We start from the raw sequence: 14947 nt of genomic DNA, 5'->3' as shown, positions 1-14947 counted from the left end.
AAGTTTCTCTGTATAGTCTCCTATGTGATACCTGTTGAGGTCAGCCTCCTTTGGGCCCACCCTGTAAGCATCTGAACCTCATCTTTCCTTTACCCATGGGCCTCACCCTACTCAGGATGTTATTCTCAGTATGTGTCCTCAGTTCAGGGCTCTGCCTTTCCTGGAAGGCCATTTGGCTGGGTGTTTGCAGAGACTTAAGGGCTGGGTTAGACACAGCGTTTTCTGGTCTCATGTCCTGCATATAACCTTGTGAACCCTTTTACAGTCCAACTGGAGAAGTTTTCCTTCTGAGGTGTTCCCCAAATGGTGTTCCCTATCTTGCTTAGGTAAAGGACTGTGTCAACTGATTCTAGGCCTCCTTGAGACAGCTTTAATATCTTGTTGTAACCTGTTTCTCTGTTTCACAAAACCACTAAGTTTACCAAGCTGGTCTACTTAAAATATATACAACTGTAGTTTTAAATATTACAGGCTACAATAAATTACTTGTTTTTAAAAGTTTATTTGTATTTATGCCATTTGTTCACCACTTTTATTTGTGGTTTACCAGATGAGAGCTTTATGCCCACATAAGCTCTGGGTTCTTATGAGTGGGTTCTTTTCTGCTCCCTAAATTTTTTCATTCTTGGCATATAGCAATCCATGTGCCAGCATGGCTTTGGCCTTCAGCTTGCGTTCAAGCCAAGTCTTGTCCCTTGTCTCTGGATTTCTACATGAAATGAAGATTTTTTTCCCTGATATTGAGAGCCAGGTGTATTACTTGTAAACATTGTATGTAGATTTTTCGATTGTTTGTAATTGAGAAAGAATGTAGTTTGGTGTTACTTCAATAATTTTTAATACTACATTAAGTATTTGTTACAAATTTAAGTGTTGAAGGTTATGTTTTCTAGAGAAGTAATGATAGTATAAATGCATGGATAGAAGCCAGCCTGAACTCCAGTTTAAGAAAAAGTTAAATGTCTAGTTTATTCTTATTGTTTAAGCCAGTGGGGACAAAATTATGTGGGCATTAGAATGGGTGAAATTGAGTTTCTTTTTAACGAGAAATGGATTTCTATTTTATAAAGCCATATGCATGTGCGGTTATTTCATGTAGTCAGCCCTTGTCTTTCTTTGATTAATTTGGATAATTGTGAGTTGATTGAATTAAAGGAAACTCAGAAAGCTGAAAAACTGATACTTAATTTTAAGGCTAAGTTGCTATTGACTAGTTGTGTTTTTCTGCGTGTCCTGAGTTAGGGTGCACAAGAAGCTTCTATTGCTAGAGACAGGCCCCACCTGTGAGCCACCACTGCACGGCTGTGGGACTGGGAGATGGCTGCCTGTAGCCACCTGAACCCCGAGTGTGGCAACATTAGCTAGCATAGGACCCGGAGCATCTGTGATGGGAGCATGCTAGCTAGCAGTAGTTGTGTTGGTAGGAGTGCATACTTTTGAGATGATACCTTACGTGTGTATATGTGTGAATACAGAAAACATCGGAGCAGTGTGGGGCCGAGCAAACCTGTTTCCCAGCCCCGGCGGAACATCGTAGGCTGCAGGATTCAGCATGGGTGGAAAGAGGGGAATGGCCCCATCACCCAGTGGAAAGGAACCGTTCTGGACCAGGTGCCTGTAAATCCTTCTTTGTATCTTATAAAATACGATGGATTTGACTGTGTTTATGGACTAGAACTTAATAAAGATGAAAGAGTTTCTGCGCTTGAAGTCCTCCCTGATAGAGTTGGTAAGTTCTCTTTACTGTTTGTGCGTTATATGCTTTAAAAATGATTATTGAAATGGATGCTTTTTGATTATTAGCATTACTGGTATTTTTTTAATTGGAGCATAAGTACTTCTGATACACATTTAAATCAGTCACCTAAAACCACAAAAACTGCTCAGCAAATGTTCTAAAACCAAAGTTCAAGGAACTGTGAAGGATATAAAGACGTATAAAATTGTTCCCCAAGAAGTCGACAGTCTAATAATTTCTAATATGATTATTTCCCACATTTTGCTCAGTTTATCTGGACTCTGGTGAGTAAGAGTATTTCTCATTAGCTCAAATATTCAGTGTGCTCATTTCATCAGATTATAATAGCTCAGAAAAATTTCATGTATTTATTTTAGGATCTTTATGTGAAGTGAATTTTTATCATTGTGTATTATTATATAAGTGATAATTGTACCTTCAGCCAAAATTTAAGCAACCAAAACATGTGAACTCTATTACAGCATTTTTGGGGTTCGTTTGTACAAGGTTTGTGGGAAATGATGGCTTTTTTAATGTCATACAAATCAGTTTTGCTTTGGATACCTTAGGTTCCTTAAGGCATAAGGTGTCAGTTAAATAATAATGACTGGTTTTATTTTTAAGATTAAAATAAAATATGATTTTATTTTTAAGATCAACGGAATACACCCAAGTTGTTACTTTCTTCAGAGTATTTACTTTGAAATGTTTTCTTATTATTACACTGATGCTGCTATTGCTTGAATCTGGTTTATGCTTTTGGAATTGTCCTTAAAAGCCTATATATTTACAAATAGAGCCTCAGCAGATCTGCACTTGGAGGATAGAAATTTGGGATTAAATTGTCAAGGGAAGGCGCTTACCTAGCCCCCCCTTTCCCCCTTTGTTTTTGCCATTGTGTTCCTGGAACACATGCTTCCTCATCAAGTTAACTTTGCCAGAGCAGCAAGTTATTTTTTTAATCCTTGCTTTAGATAGCAAACACTGTCTTTATTCATCCTGTATAAATATAGTTCAGTTTTCACAGAAATCTTTCTTTAAATTTGTATTTTTAACCAAAGGTAACTAATTATGTAATAGTAAATCTTTGGCATTTTAGTCTAAGTTCAGCCGAACACATTCTTCCTCGTGAAGCACATCCTCTTTTCTCCTCATCTTGACATCAGTCCATTTTCCACATTAGAAATTAACATTGAAGAATCTTCCCTTCAGGGCTTAAAAAGTATTATCCACACCTTTGTATCAATTATTTGTGCTCAGTAATTATCATACATTCTTTTTCTGACCCAGAATTTTAGTTTCTGACCCCTTCAAGGGCAAGGCTGCTAGCTTACTTGAAATTTACTGCATTCTGCCACATGACCTGTGTTAGCTCTGTTGTCATCATAGGACAGAAGAAACCTTTTATCTTGATAAAAAAGTGATTTGACTAAACCAAAATATCCGAAGATATATGAGTATCTCTGGTGATGGGATTTAAGGGTTTCTTAATGTTTTTCTTTCTAGTTCTGGGCCATCTCTGTTTCCAACAGTAGATATGGATTGCTTTTGTAAACAGAAAAGCAATTTAAAAAAGGAAATCCAAAGGCCTGTGTGCAAAGCAGCAATATGTTACATGCCTAATTTAATTAATAGTTAACTATGGTATTCCCTATGATACTTTAGTCTGAAAAATTATTTGGACTTCATTTATGTTCCATGTAGGAAGAAAATGGTCTTTCCTAATTTGCTTAAGGCAGTACATTAAAGTTACAGTTTTGTTTTCCTTAAGCTAAAGATGGAGAGAAAAGTAAGTCAGTCAACCCAAAAGCATGTGATGTCACAGAGTACCAGTTCCCAAAGTGTAGTCTGAGGACCCTTGAGGTTTCCAGAGGCCCATTCAGGAGGCTTATTAGGTCAAAATTAATTTTCATAAAAATCTTAAGATATAATTTGCCTTTTTCACTCTCATCCTTTCACAGTTATACACTGGAGTTTCCCACTATTTGGAAGATCTGCATAACTAAGTGAATACAATATTTTCTATATGAGCAATGCATGATGTTACCAAATCATATATTGGTGAAAGATCCATTCAAAGACCAACAGATTTTTTACGTTGTGGTAAAAACACAAAACATTAAATTTACTACCATAATTATTTTTAAGTGTACAGTTCCAGAGGCATTAAGTATATTCACATTGTTATGGAATAGGTTTCCAGAAATTTTTCATTTTGCAAGTCTGTAATTCTTTCCCCATTAAAACAACAGCTACTCTTTTCTGCCTCCCACTGGCCCCTGGCACCCACCATCCTGTTTCTATGAATTTGATTACTTTAGATACATCATAAGTAGAATCATGTAGTATTTGTCTTTTTGTGACTAGATTCTTCCCCTTAGCAGAATGTCCTCAAGATTCATCCATGTTGTAGCATGTGATAGGATTTCCTTTCTTTCTAAGGCTGAATAATATTCCATTGCATGTGTATACCACATTTTCTCCCCCATTCATCCATGATTGGACACTTGGGTTCCTTCTACCTTTTGGCTATTGTGAATACTGCTGCTGTGAACATGGGTATACAAATATCTCTTTGAGCCCTTCTTTCAGTTCTTTTGAGTATTTAACCAGGAATTCTGAATCATATGGTAATTTTGTGTTTAATTATCTGAGGAGCCTACATACGTAATATTTTCCATAGTGTTTGTTAACATTTTACAGTCCCACCAACAGTGCCCGAGGGTTCCAATTTCTCCGCATCCTCACCAATATTTGTTATTTTCTGTTGGTTTTGATTTGCATTTCTCTGATGATTAGTGATGTTAAGAATCTTTCATATGCTTTTTGCCTGTTCGTATGTCATTTTTGCAGAAATGTCTGTTCAAGTCCTTTGCCCACTTTTTTGATCAGGTCACTTGATTTTTTTGTTTTGTTTGTTGTAGAGTTGTAGGCGTTCTTTATGTATTCTGGAGACAAATGAATTTTAATTTAATAGTGTGACAGAAGTTTATTGATAATGATTTCAGATTCTACATTGCAATTAACCTTTAAGGAAAGCTACCACTTGTTGAGTTTTGATGTGGTATCATAGAAGAATACCTAGAATTATCTGAACACTAATAAAATATTTTTTCAACAGCATATCTTTGTGATTTTATACACCAACTAAAAGTACATACAACAGATTGAATGCTGAAACAGATACGAGATTCTAGCTGTCCTTTTTTTTTTTTTTTTTTTTGGTGGTACACGGGCCTCTCACTGCTGTGGCCTCTCCCATTATGGAGCACAGGCTCCGGATGCGCAGGCCCAGCGGCCATGGCTGTCGGGCCCAGCCGCTCCGCGGCATGTGGGATCTTCCCGGACCGGGGCACGCACCCGTGTCCCCTGCATCGGCAGGCGGACTCTCAACCACTGCGGCACCAGGGAAGCCCCTAGCTGTCCATTTTTAAAGCTAGACATTTCTTACTAATTTTTTGTTAGAAAATATTTTTCATTAAAAATGTGTTTCTGTAGGTATTTTAACATATTTTTAGATAATGTCATTTATAATTTCTAAAATAGTTGGTACTGATATTTATCATCCATATAAACAAATGCGCAAAAACTTTTAAGAATGTAAAGAAGTCCTAAGATGAGAAAGTTTGATAACTTCTGGTATGAAGAAAACTAGTGGGATTTTGCTATAGTGTCATGCACAGTGGGGAATTCTATGTTATTTTGGGTAATTATTGCATACTTAAACAAAGAAAACTACCGTATGTGTTTACAGTGTCCTGATAAAATTGGATAGCAGTACCTTTACCAAGAAATTCTAATCTTTGTTCCTTTGAACTTTGACAAAAATAGGACTCATGAGTAAGAAGTGCTAATTTTTTTTAAAGATAATTGTCTAAAATGTGAGGAATGGATAAACCTTAAAATCAGTAGGTTCCTCCATAATTTTCCCAATATTAAAAAAGAAAATGAAACTTGTAATTTTTCACCTATGTCTTTAATGTAGAGCAGGGCTGCAGAGAGCTATTGATACACCAGTAGGGAGGCCTGTGTTCCTAATCACACAGGCCATCTAGAACAACCTGCTTTCCTCTGAAATAATTAATTTATACAACAAATGTTGAACCCCTGTGATCACAGTATTGGAAACAAGATGGGAAAGGCCTTTGCTTTCATCACTGTGCAGTCTAAAAGCAAGGAAACAAACATGTAAAACAAGATAACTGCAGAGAGTGGTAAATGTCTTTAAGAAATCAAGCTCGGTTAGGTGACTGATTGTTGGGGCTATTTTCACCGGGTGGTCCTGGAAAGCCTCTGGGAGGACATCTGCTCAGGAAGAGCCAGCCCCCGAGGATGTGGGGGCCATAGTCAGCCCAAGGGTATCCCAGGAAAAGATGCCCATGCTGCTGAGGTGTAAGGCAGTCAAGCAGTATGTGACGAGCAGGAGGGCAGAGGGCTACCAGGGGATGATGGCCAATGTGCTGTGGATCTGGAGAAGCAGTTCGTTATTCAAATTATGAAAGGAAAGTGCTGGAGTGTTTTAAGCAAATGACCAACACAATCTGGTATAACGGCCACAAATATCACTCTGACTGTAAAAAATAGGTTGTAGGGGCAAGAGTAAAAACCTATGCCTTGAATAGGTTAATACCTTGGTTTTCATAAATGGTCAATGGTTATATAAGATATTTAAAAGGCAAGGTGGGTAAAGGGAATATGGGAACAATATTATTTTTGGAACTCTTCTGTAAGTCTAATTCTATCTCATAATTTAAAATAATTATCTATTAAACAATAACAAAAAACACTTTATACCTTGAATAAACTAAAAGTTTTAATTAGGTACAGTACCAAGAACAGATGAATTCAGAAAAAAAAGAAAAAAGCAGATTCTTTCACGTAAACTATTGTTTGCTTTTTTGTCCCCAGCAACATCTCGAATCAGTGATGCACACCTAGCCGACACAATGATTGGCAAAGCAGTGGAGCACATGTTTGAGACCGAGGATGGCTCTAAAGACGAGTGGAGGGGAATGGTCTTAGCACGTGCCCCTATAATGAACACATGGTTTTACATCACCTATGAAAAAGATCCTGTCTTGTACATGTACCAGCTCTTAGATGATTATAAAGAAGGCGACCTTCGCATTATGCCCGATTCTAGTAAGTATAGATTGACAACTTTTATTTTTGATAATTCAAAAATAATTTGATAAATCAAATATCTTTAGAGCAAGATATTTGATTAACTCTTGTGCAGATACATTTAAAAATTTTAATTATTAGGGTTAAGTGGTTATTCTTTTAGTCATGCACAAAGCATAGGTTGTGAAATTTTTACCCTTTTGCCAAGAATAATTTACTTTCCCTGTTCTGGACTTTGGACTTTCATATGAATGGTGTATATAATGTGGGGTCCTTTGTGACTAGCTTCTTTCACTCAGCTTATGTTTTCAAGGCTCATCCATGTTGTAACGTGTGTCTGTATTTCATTTCTTTTAATAACCAAATACAACTCGATTGGATATACTGTATTTTGTTTATTCATTCATCTGTTGATGGATATTTGGATTTTTTTGCTTCTTTTTGGTTATTATGAAGAATTATGTACAAGTTTCTGAGTGGACATTTGTTTTCAGTTTTCTTGGGTATATGCCTTGGAATGGAATTGATGAGGCATAGTGATCACTCTGGGTTGAATCATTTAGGCAACTGCCAGACTGATTTTCAGAGTGGTTGCATCATTTTATATTCTCACCAACAGTGTGTGAGGGTTCTGATTTCTCCACATCCTTACCAACACTTGTTACTTGACTTTTTGATTCTAGCCATCCTAGTGGTAGTGAAATGGTATCTCATTGTGGGTTTGGTTTTCATTTTTTTTGATGACTAAAGATGTCAAGTATCTTTTCGTGTGTTATTGGCCATTTTTGTGTCTTGTTGGAGAAATATCTATTCACATCCTTTGCCTGTTTTTCAATTGCATTGTCTTTCTGTTATTGAGTCGTAACAGTCAATAGTATAGGTATAAGTCTCTTGTCAGATATGTGACTTGCAGATACTTTCTCTTATTCTCTGAGTTGTCTTTTCAGTTTCTTGATAGTATTCTTTGAAGTACAAAAGTTTTTAATTTTGATGAAGTCCTATTTTTCTAGTTTTCCTTTTATTGCTCATGCTTTTGGTGTCATATCTAATAAACCCTTGCCAAATCAAAGGTTATGAAGATTTGCCCCTATGTTTTCTTCTAAGAGTCTTACAGTTTTAGCTCTTACATGTAGGTCTTACTTGGATCTTTGATACATTTTGAGTCAATATTTGTTTATGATGTGTCATGTCCAACTTCTTTGTTTTGCATGTGGCAATCCAGTTGTCTGAAAACCACTTTTCAGAGACTTTTCAAAAGACTATTCTTTTTCCTACTGAATGGTTTTGGCACCCTTGGTAAAAATTACTTGACTATGGAGGTATGGAGATATTTCTGGACTTTGAGTTCTATTCCATTTGTCCATATGTCTATAGTTATGCCAGTGTCACACTTGATTACACTGCTTCATAATAAGTTTTAAAATCAAGAAGTGTGAATCCTCCTTTTTCAGAATTGTTTTGGCTGTTCTTTGCAATTTTGTATGAATTTTAGAATCAGCTTGTCAATTTCTGCAAAAGAAGTCAGCTGGGATTCTGTTAGGTATTGTGTTGAATCTCTAGATCAGTTTGGCGGGGGCGTATTGCCATCTTAAGTTAAGCCATTGACCCATGAGCATGGGATGTTTTTTCATTTATTGAGTTTTTTCCATTTCTATCAACGTTTTGTAGTTTTCTGAGTATACTTTTTTGCCCTTCTTATAGTCCTAAGTATTTTATTCTTTTTGATGCTATTGTGAATAAAATTATTTTCTTAATTTCACTTTTGCATAAGCCTTTTTTTTTTTTTTCTTTAAACTACTCAATAGCTTTTCCTCAAACACATGAATTCTTGGCCCTAGGCAGATATGGCCGACTGACAGACACTGGATATATTAGCAATGTAACACCATCTCTGTTCCTTTTTTTTTTTTTTTTTTTTTTTTTTTAAAGTTCTTCCTGTGAACAAGCCACTCATTGAATCTACTCATGTGCTCATCTGGCCCTGACTTCTGCCTTCTTAGATTTTTTTTTTTTTTTAAGTGCATGTATATTTGTTATAAATGTGTAATGGAAAGTAAAAAAGGCAGGAATTTAAATTGAGAGCATACCATAAAAACATTTCCTCCAACCTATATGAAGTTTTAAACTTTTTTGTAGAGAAATGTCCAAAGCAAGTACTGTTGACTTGATAATAGAAAGTATGAGGTCATTTGCAGATTAAATCATTGCCTGCACCAACCACGTCTTTATCCTCTCACTCCTTTCTTTCGAGTGATATGGAAGTTTATTTGCTGTTACTTGCTGTTGTGATGTTCTGATACAAAGAGCTCTGCAGTGGCCTCTGAGTCCTTGGCTTCTTCACTTATGGTTACTGTAAAACGTATGGCGATCATGTGTTTGTAATTTCTTTGTACACATGAGGTGCCACAAAAGTGTGGTGTGGTATGACGTTGGTGCTTGATGGAAGAGCACTGTTGAAGAAGAGTTCAGCTTAGATTTCCTCTTTACTTCCTTTTTTTAAAGAACTGATAACACTATGCTCAGGTGGTTTGTTTGTGTTGTGTGAGATCAGAATAGCAGGTTTCAGATTATGCCATTCAATGAGAGAATTTATTATAATCAAAGAGGCAAACTACTGTTAATACAGATACATGATATGATCCAAACCAGGATACATGTGAAAATAAAAAGGTGCACTGCTAACCATTGTGTCAGGACTACAGGCATAAGCACTAACTGTCTTGGGCAAACCAGGATACCTGGTTGTCGTACTTGAAGGCTCTCTGTTACTACATGGATAAGAGCTTGAGTTATTCAGGACCTGTTAGGCGTTTCTTAAAATAGAATTGTAACTGCCTAGCTCCTTCCCCTGGCTCCCCTTTTTTGTACTTTGTTTCTTTATTGTTGACAGTGATGATTTGTTCTCATTTTATGTGTATTCCTAGAATTTACAGAGTTCTTGCTAGGTCATAGGGCGGGCAGTGTTTTCCAACACTCAGATTTTCTTGGGGGCTTCTCAAAAAGTTCAGGTGCCTCAGCCATCCTCTGAGATTCAGTTGTAATTGGTCTGAGGATGGAGTTCACTTAGCACCTATTTTTATAGCACAGGAAATCTCTTTTATTTTGAAACTGGGTTAAGAGGACCATGTGTGATGAAATGAAGTTGAGGGAAAAAAAGCTTTAAGGATTCACAGGATAAGACAGGAATACTTAGGCATTTAGGCACATTCTCAGTAATCCCAGTAGGTATTATCTGCTTTGAAATTATTTCAAAGTAAAACAGCCTTATTTTTAAGAAGCTATAGAACACAACATTGTAAATCAACTATACTTCAATAAAATTTTTTTAAAAAAGAAAGAAGTTGTATAATTACATTTGATTCTTGAACAGCTTGGGGGTTGGGGAGACTGATCCTCCGTGCAGTTGAAAATCTGCATATGACTTATGGGCAGCCCTTTATATCTGCAGTTCCTCTGCATCTGTGGATTCAACTAACTGCAGATCGTGTATTTACTATTGGAAAAGATCCCTGTATAAGTGGACCCATGCAGTTCAAACCCCTGTTGTGCAGGGGTCAACTGTATTTAGTTTTTTTCTTGACCCTTTCCTTCTTTTAGTCCATCCCTATTTAGGTCATTATAGCTATAACTAAATATAAGCCAAAAGAATTTCTGGTTATGATTTTCAAAATCATTTACATGTCTAGCTCTTGGGGATCAGCACACTGTTTTTGTAAATAAAGTTTTGTTGGCACACAACCACACCATTCATTTATATATCATCTGTGGCTGCTCTCATGTGACAACAATACAGCTGAGTAGTTGGTACAGAGACCGTATGGCTTCAGGCCTAACATATGTATTGTCTGGCCTTTGAAGGAAAAGTTTGCTGACTCTTGGTCTAGAAAATCAAGATGAATTCAGGATATTAAAAAAAATTTTTTTTAATTATTAAAATAGATATGTGAGTTGGTGTGTATCTAAAAATTGACTCTAAATTCTCTTTTTTCCCCCTTTTAAATACAGATGATTCACCTCCAGCAGAAAGGGAACCAGGAGAAGTTGTGGACAGCCTGGTAGGCAAACAAGTGGAATATGCCAAAGAAGATGGCTCTAAAAGGACTGGCATGGTCATTCATCAAGTAGAAGCCAAACCGTCTGTCTATTTCATCAAGTTTGATGATGATTTCCATATTTATGTCTACGATTTGGTGAAAACATCCTAGATGTCATCACGAACTTTGCCAAATTTGTGGAACTATTAAATGTATAATTTGTAGACATAAAGACTTGATTGCTTTCCAGTTTAATGAAAGCTTAAATGTCCCTGCGAACCCACAATCTCTGCCAGCAGAACTGGTTTTGTTCTGAATAGTACAGATTTATGTGAACACAAAGCATTTTGTGTAAGGAACTCCTTCCTCTTAAAAGAAGTCTGTCTGTTTGGAAGGGAGTTACAGGCAAGTCTGGTAAAAGTTAAGCTAGTATCATAGTCATTTAAAACTGTAGTAGATCTTATCCACTTTCCCCTTCACGCTTAACACTGTTATTCTGCTGCCACAATGCAAGCATAGTTTGGTATTTTTGTTATTGCCTTTTTTTTGAGATATATATGTATCTGTATCTACCTATCTATCTATATCTGTGTGTATACATATATAATGTATATATACATACACATAGATCTGTGTGCATGCGCGCGCGCACACACACATACACACACACACACACACACACACACACACACTTCATGGGCAGTCCTTTCTTTGTGGATTGGAGTGAGGGTTACATAATTTTCTCCAGTTTAACAGGAGTGCTGACCCAAGCCATTTGTATTTAGTGTATTCAGTGTATTACTGCTGTTTATTTAAAATTAAATTTGGGCACAGGAAGCACATTGGGACATTCAGCTTATTTTGAAAGTCAGGTTCAGAGCACCATTTCAGTCTGGAGGCTTTAAACTGTAAATTCAAATATGAATCACCTGTGAACATTTAATGACCCACATTACAATTTTACAAAACAGTTAGAAATCTGGGTAAAAGGCTGCCTTTAATTCTAAGCTTTGTATATTATTTGTTTACATTTTTTATCATAAATACTTCTTTTTAAGCAAAGCCCAGGTACTTGGTCCACATAGTGTAATGCAGGTGTATTTTGGATGGCGCATTTGGTCCATTATTTGTACAAATTAGTAATCTGGAATTTTAGTACATGGATTTAAAAGGCAACAGTGTACCAGCGGTTTATGTGTATTTGGTAAGTTCCTGGAAGAACGTAGTGCTTTTATATTAGAAATGTAAGTTTAAGAATGACGTTGTTGCCTTTTAACAAGTTCTCTGGGATACCTTTATTTTTATTACTGTTATTACTGATATATGATTATGGTCAGAAGACTTTTCCCCTCAAAGAATGTCTAGACAAATAACAGCTTAAATTCCTGACACCTCTTGTGGTGCTGTATGTTCTTACTCATGGTATGCTGTTGATGTGGATTCATGCCATTTGGTGGATCCTACCACATCAGGGTCAGTCACCTGCACAGGCTTGTGGGTGTGACTGATAGCAGCCCTTAGCCATTGAATCCTTTCCTGCAAGGTGGTTTTAACTAAAATAGAACTGCAAAAGTGGTTCATTTAGCAGCAGAACATCAGTCTATCACTTTGTTTTTGATGATCCCTGGCAGTTTGAAAGCTAGGAGAAAGATGATATGTGAAACCAATCTTGTGGAGATTGAAAATCTTACCTCTGATTTGGGCAGAAAGCTTAAATGCATATGAATCTCAAACACCAGGTCTGTGTGACGTCTGTCATGGCTGTTCTTGATGTTAAGAGATTCTGTAGTTTCAAGGCTGCGCTCTGCATGGTTTGTGTGATGCCCATTTTTGCCTTCAGGAAGGCTGTGCCTTGTTGTGCTGGTGGGTGGTAACCTCGCGCACCATGTAAATACAGCACCCCAGTTCTCTCCAGCGTGCCCAGTGCCTCACTGAGGGCAGCCAGGGGTGAGCTTCTCCATGCAGTGGGTACCCAGGTCTTAGGTGTTCCTCCTGTGCTTGAAACAAGTGTCATGCTACAGATCTGTCATCTGTTCTCCTGGAGGCTCTTGTAAGAGTTCCTGCATGTGAATCTCAAGGTTGAGCCCAGCTCCCTGTGCCCAAGTGGACACATGTGGCCCAGAGAGTGTGTTGTCCAGCGTGCACTGCATGAACAGGACACAGTGACTTCAGACTGAAAAACAAAGTCCTTTGGAGGTATCCTGAGGGTTGGGTCAGTTGAGTTGAAACATTTCTGGCATTACTTAATGACTTGCATTGTGGTTTTTCTGCAAGTACCTTTAGCAACTTTTAATACCACATGATCTCTCTAGATGAATGTGACGTGATTTATTATCATCATTATTTTAATCATTATTCCATTTATTGCCTTTAGGGTTGAAGGAAGGGGAAGGGGTCTTTTTTTTGTTGTTTTTTCCTTTTTTTTTTCCCATTCTTTTTTCTTTTGGTGGCTTAAACCACACTTCCTGATGCCATGACTAACTCTGCTCCCCAGCCGAGTATTTCAGGCTTCGTCTAGGCTCATGTTTCAGATCTGCATGCATTGCTTGCATTTTCCTGGTATCGGAATGTTGGTTCCTTGTTCTAGGAATACAACATTAATTTCCAAAATTATCATGGGACTTGTGACAACACAAGACATGAATCTCTGTATAAAATGTATTGGCCTTTCTCATTGACCTGCTATAGTATTATTGTGTCGTGTGTGTGTGCGTGCGTGATGTCTGGCTGCCATGTAAAGCTTCAAAGGAAAACCTTAAAAGCAGACCATCCTTTTTTGCATGCTCTATTCTAAGTAGAATGTTCAATGTAACTAACTAAAATTGCATGTTAAATATATTTAGGTTTTTTGTTTTCTATCTTTGTTTTTATTTGGTTTCAGTTTCTGTATATTTGCTTAACTGTGCTGTTTCAGTGGTTGTAGGATAAAGATGCACTGGTGAAGCAAATGTAGTGCCAACCGAAGGTGATTTTCCAGTTGTGTATGTCATGCAGCATTTGAAGGGACTGTGCATTCTTAAAACAATCACAGTTGCTTCTAAACCAGATTTCATTTCTATTATTGTTTTACGTGCCAAACCCTGAAGTGCATTGGGCTTGAATCTCTGAACGCTGTGGGCCCATTAGAAGGCTGTTTTGATTGTCACAAATTGTAGTGCCTGAAGACATTCTTGAAGCTGATTGTCTTAAAAAAAAAAAAAAAAAAGTTCTCCAAAGACAAAACAGGAATTATTGTAACAGAAAATAATTATGGTCAAAATGTCTGTGGTTCCTTGGAAATGCTGCGCTTTTTGTATTTTCCATCATTAGTGCAGTTCGAACGAATGTGTATAGTTCAGAGGTCTTCGTGTTCGCATTTTAATATTAGGTAAATGACCTCATCTTTCAAGCTTGAATTCATTTTTAATTTTAATTTTATTTTATACAATGTGTAGACAGTTCCCTGTTCTCTGCATTTAGAAGTATAAACAATATAAATCTGTTCATTCTGTAAGTAATTTTTATAATTATGATGTAACTCTATCCTATCCTTAAAACATTTAAAATAAACCCTTTATGTGCAACTTTTGACTGTAAATTTTGTGCTTATGAGCAAACTGTGATGTGTTAAACGTGCTTCTGAAAAAGTTTTTGAAGTTTTACTTGAAGATTTTAAGAGACCTTTTTTCCCTCTTTTCACCAAATGTAAATGTCAGATATATATAGGAACAGAAAGAAATAGAATTTTTATTTGAATGATAATTAATAGTACCTGTAAAGAAAGGGAGCAATAATCAATAGCCCCAATATATTATATAGTCCAAAATATGAAAGTTTGTGATTAGCAATTAATGAGAAATTTCAGTTTATCATAAAATTTTAAACTTAAAAGAATTGTTTTAAATAGAATTAAATAATGTGTGTTTTATACTTTCACATCTTTTCTTGCTATAATTATATATTGCTTTTATTAATACTTAAATACCAACTAGTGAAATTCTGCAGTGAAAAAATCTTTTTTTTTTTTTTTTCCCAGTAGTAAGGACAAAGACGTGTAGGTAATACTGGAATT

The 14947-nt window shown here is 36.5% G+C and overlaps 1 protein-coding gene across 1 annotated transcript in view; it reads left to right on the top strand.

Annotated features, from left to right (window-relative positions):
• Positions 1 to 14473, top strand: part of SPIN1 (spindlin 1) — a 65155-nt gene extending 50682 nt beyond the window's left edge. Inside the window, exons 4-6 of the mRNA XM_065878813.1 lie at positions 1476 to 1729; positions 6647 to 6880; positions 10868 to 14473. Of these exons, the coding sequence (XP_065734885.1) occupies positions 1476 to 1729; positions 6647 to 6880; positions 10868 to 11067 (688 nt within the window). The 3' untranslated portion in view covers positions 11068 to 14473. The remainder of the gene's footprint in view (positions 1 to 1475; positions 1730 to 6646; positions 6881 to 10867) is intronic.
• The last annotated feature ends 474 nt before the right edge of the window (positions 14474 to 14947 follow it).

The sequence above is a fragment of the Phocoena phocoena genome, chromosome 6 (genome assembly GCF_963924675.1).
Source record: "Phocoena phocoena chromosome 6, mPhoPho1.1, whole genome shotgun sequence".
NCBI classification, from domain to species: domain Eukaryota; kingdom Metazoa; phylum Chordata; class Mammalia; order Artiodactyla; family Phocoenidae; genus Phocoena; species Phocoena phocoena.
The sequence above is the reverse complement of the archived record's forward strand: the minus strand, read 5'-3'. Positions and strand labels throughout refer to the sequence as shown.